Below are 3,803 nucleotides of genomic sequence, written 5' to 3'. Positions count from 1 at the left end.
CCCCTCACCGTGCCTCCCTCTCACTCTCTCTCTCTCTCGGTTTCTCTCTCAGCGCCTCCCTCTCACAGGTGCCTTCTCTCTCGGTTCCTCTCTCACAGTGCCTCCCTCTCACAGCACCCCTCCCTCTCACAGGTGCCTCCCTTCTCAGTTCCTTTCTCTCAGTGCCTCCCTCTCACAGCACCCCTCCCTCTCACAGGTGCCTCCTCTCTCGGTTCCTCTCCCACAGTGCCTCCCTCCTCTCCCCCCCCACCGTGCCTCCCTCCCAATAGTCAGAAGAGCATCTACGTATCTCTATTAACGTATCACACATCTCGCAAGAAGAGTATTGAACGTTCCTCTTTCTCTGAAATCGAGAGGTCGCGTGTCGCCGGTGTGGGAATGCAGTGCAATGCATGTGCCCTCCTCTCTTCCTTCCTTCTTTGACTCTCGGGTTGTTGTTTCAGGGACGATCGTCTCGGGCAGAACGGCGTGGATGAGATCAGGAATCAGCCGTTCTTCAGAAACGACTCGTGGACGTTCGACACAATACGAAACAGTAAGCGAGAAGGGGGGGGGGGTAGAGGAAGAGAAGGGGAGGGGAATAGAGAAAGAGAAAGAGAGAGAGAGAGAGAAGGGATTATTAACAACATTTCTAGTTATTGTNTGGGGAGAGGGTAGTCTCGTCTCCTCGGTGGACGAAAATGTTGAAGAAACGCGAACGTACTGCTACTTGTGTAGAGAAAACGGGGCATTTATAGATTTATTACTCGCCCTCCTCCCTTAGATATTTAAATGGCTGTGCGAAATATTGCAAGCCAAACTACTGAGGAGATTAGGAGGCAGTCTCTGTTTAGGGGAATTGTGTGGCATCCAACGTATTAGCGAGCCGTGTAGCCGTGATTTGCACGGTCAGTTTTGAAACTGCACGGCCAAAAATGTGTAGCACGGCCTAAAATATTGATCTAAAGTCGTGTACATTTGTAAACTTGCACTCCCAAATGTTTTTTTCTGCACTCCCACAATACTCATTCCTGGCTAATACCCTGGTGGCATATGTATAGGATATGGTGGGAGATATTATTACATTAGAGGTTATAGGTGACAGCATTGTGTCGGTGACAGAATGTGTAACAATCCGTACGGGAAGGCTGTGCGTTCGTTCTGTGAATCCCGCCGTGCATCGGGAGCGTGCTTGAAATCTTACGTGGCTCGACTTTTGACATCTTCAGGTGCTAGAACTAACGGAACAGCTGAACTGTTCGAAGGAGAGCGAGTCTAAGATAAAGAAGACCAACCATGAGCTTACCAGGGTGAGTTGCATCGCGTTATTTGGAGTTTGGTTTCCAACTCTTAAAGTGATTACGTCACCGTAAATAGTCAATATAGTAAAAAAATATTTCCACTATTTCACAAAATAATTTAGTCGGATTGAGAGAGCGAATGATCGAGAAGGGAGATTGGACATATGGCACGCAAGTCAAGCGTCATGATGGTGTGTGTACCTCATGAGTGTATCGATGCAGCCAAAAGTTGCCGTCGCTGTTTTAATTTCGTTACATTGCTGTCGTGTTCGTGTTTTTTACCCACGGCGATTCGACGTGTAGTACTGTGAACCCCACTTGTTTGGTAAACTTATAGTGTGTGGGTTGGTACTGTGGAAGATTGTGCGGAATGTTTCGGAGTGAATCTTTTATTTTGTTTGTTTTCGTGTTTTTTTTTTAGATTGTTATCGAATGCGAAGGGTGCACGAGCCATACCGGATCAGGTACGTCCATGAATTCTTGTTGCAGTGCACACTGCACATCGAATGCATGGCACGAGCTATTACCAAAGCCCCGTTGTTTTTATTTTTCTTAGCATTCGTACGTAACGCGAACGTATTTTTCGTTAGCCGTGTTGAGTCGAGATAGGTAGTGTTTCACGCAGTTGTCTGCCATTCACCCCAATGTGCAGAGGCAATGTCAGAAGTGAAATGTAGCAGTAATTGTCAGTGTAGTGCTAACTGTTAGTGTAATACTGTAGTGCTATAACTACATTGATATAACTTATAACTGTTGATATAACTACGTTTGCTATAACTACGATAATTCTCAGTATAGTGCTAACTGTTAGTGTAATAGTAATTGTGAACTTAGTGCTATAACTTAGTGTAGTGCCATGTGTCAGTGTTGCAGTATCCGTCAATGTTGGCGTTAGTGTAGGCGCTAACTCGGAGTAGTGCTACACTGTAGTGCTAACGCAGTGAAGAGCTAACGCAGTGAAGAGCTAATGCATGTAGTGCTAGTGTAAGTTTAGCAATAACATTAGCGTAGAAATAAATCGTCTGCGTAGTTGTAGCAGTCAGCGTAGTGGTAACTGTTAATGTTAGCAGTAATCGGCTGCGTAGTGGTAACCATGGTAACTGTTACGTTAGCGGTAATCGTCTGCATAGTGCCTTACAGCCGCTTGTTCTTTTTGTTGCATGGTGCTTGCCTATGTCTGCGTGCGCGGTCACGATGACAACAGACAGACGTAAGTAAGCGCCAAGTCTCATCGTAGAAGTTACACACGCCAGTCGCTGTTTGGTTAGTTACTGTCCGCTAATTCTCGTCGTGTTCTGTTACGAGTGTTAGAATGTTGCGATTATGTTGCCGTGCACAATCCCCGGATGCAGAATCTACCGTGTTGCGTTCGTCGTTTATGGCGCGTTTTATTTTGGAGCCCAAGTAGGTAGAGGGATGGGTGAGGATTGCGGTGTCTTTTGAGGTGATCATGTGTGCGTGCATGAGTGTGTAAGTGCGTGAGTGCGTGAGTGTGTGAGTGCGTGCGTGCGTGCCTGTGCGAGTGCGTGCGTGGCGTGTGTTCCCCCGCTCAGCCCCACCCATCAGTCATCATTTGCATACGTTCACACACCAGGCTGTGAGTGACGTCAGGTGTGCGTGTGTGCGTCCGTCCGTGCGTGCGTGCGTGTGTTCCCACTCAGCCCCGCTCATTGCTCATCGCTCTTCGTTCACATCAGGCTGTGAGCGACGTCAGGTGTATGTGTGTGTGGGAGGGGCGTGCGTGTGTGTGTGTGCGTGCGTGCGTGCGTGCGTGCGTGCGTGTGTGTGCATGCGAGCGTGTGTTCCCCCTGTTCAGCCCCGCTCATCGCTCTTCGTTTGCATCAGGCTGTGAGCGACGTCGCGTCGGATGATGCTCGCCGGGAGGCGCGGCGGATGGAAGCGGAGCTACAGAGCACTAGGCAGGCGCGCGAGGAGATCGAGCAGAAATACAAGTAAGCACTGAGAAAGTACTGAGAAATACAAGTAAGAAATACAAGCAAGCACTGAAAAAGTGCTGAGAAATACAAGTAATACTAAGAAATACAAGTAAGAAATACAAGCAAGCACTGGAAAAGTACTGAGAAATACAAGTAAGCACTGAGAAAGTACTGAGAAATACAAATAAGAAATACACTGAGAAATGAAATACAAGTAAGCATTGAGAAAGTACTGAGAAATACAAGTAAGCACCGAGAAAGTACTGAGAAATACAAATAAGAAATACACTGAGAAATGAAATACAAGTAAGCATTGAGAAAGTACTGAGAAATACAAGTAATACTGAGAAATACAAATAAGAAATACACTGAGAAATACAAGTAAGCACTGAAAAAGTACTGAGAAATACAAGTAATACTGAGAAATACAAATAAGAAATACACTGAGAAATGAAATACAAGTAAGCATTGAGAAAGTACTGAGAAATACAAGTAATACTGAGAAATACAAATAAGAAATACAAGCAAGCACTGAAAAGGTACTGAGAAATACAAGTAGTACTGAGAAATACAAATAAAAAATACA

General features: G+C 45.9%; 2 protein-coding genes across 2 annotated transcripts in view; both read left to right on the top strand.

Moving 5' to 3' along the window:
* LOC106810265 (rho-associated protein kinase 1-like) overlaps nt 1–3,236 on the top strand; it is a 9,190-nt gene extending 5,954 nt beyond the window's left edge. The window contains exons 6-7 of the mRNA XM_014813558.1: nt 1,209–1,289; nt 3,126–3,236. Of these exons, the coding sequence (XP_014669044.1) occupies nt 1,209–1,289; nt 3,126–3,236 (192 nt within the window). The remainder of the gene's footprint in view (nt 1–1,208; nt 1,290–3,125) is intronic.
* LOC106810280 (rho-associated protein kinase 2-like) overlaps nt 1,708–3,803 on the top strand; it is a gene marked incomplete in the record, with an annotated part of 22,572 nt that continues 20,476 nt past the window's right edge. Inside the window, 1 exon segment of the mRNA XM_014813577.1 lies at nt 1,708–1,744.

Source organism: Priapulus caudatus, unplaced genomic scaffold, assembly GCF_000485595.1.
Source record: "Priapulus caudatus unplaced genomic scaffold, Priapulus_caudatus-5.0.1 Scaffold425, whole genome shotgun sequence".
NCBI lineage: Eukaryota > Metazoa > Priapulida > Priapulimorpha > Priapulimorphida > Priapulidae > Priapulus > Priapulus caudatus.
Note: the sequence above shows the minus strand (reverse complement) of the source record. Positions and strands in the feature narration are given on the sequence as shown.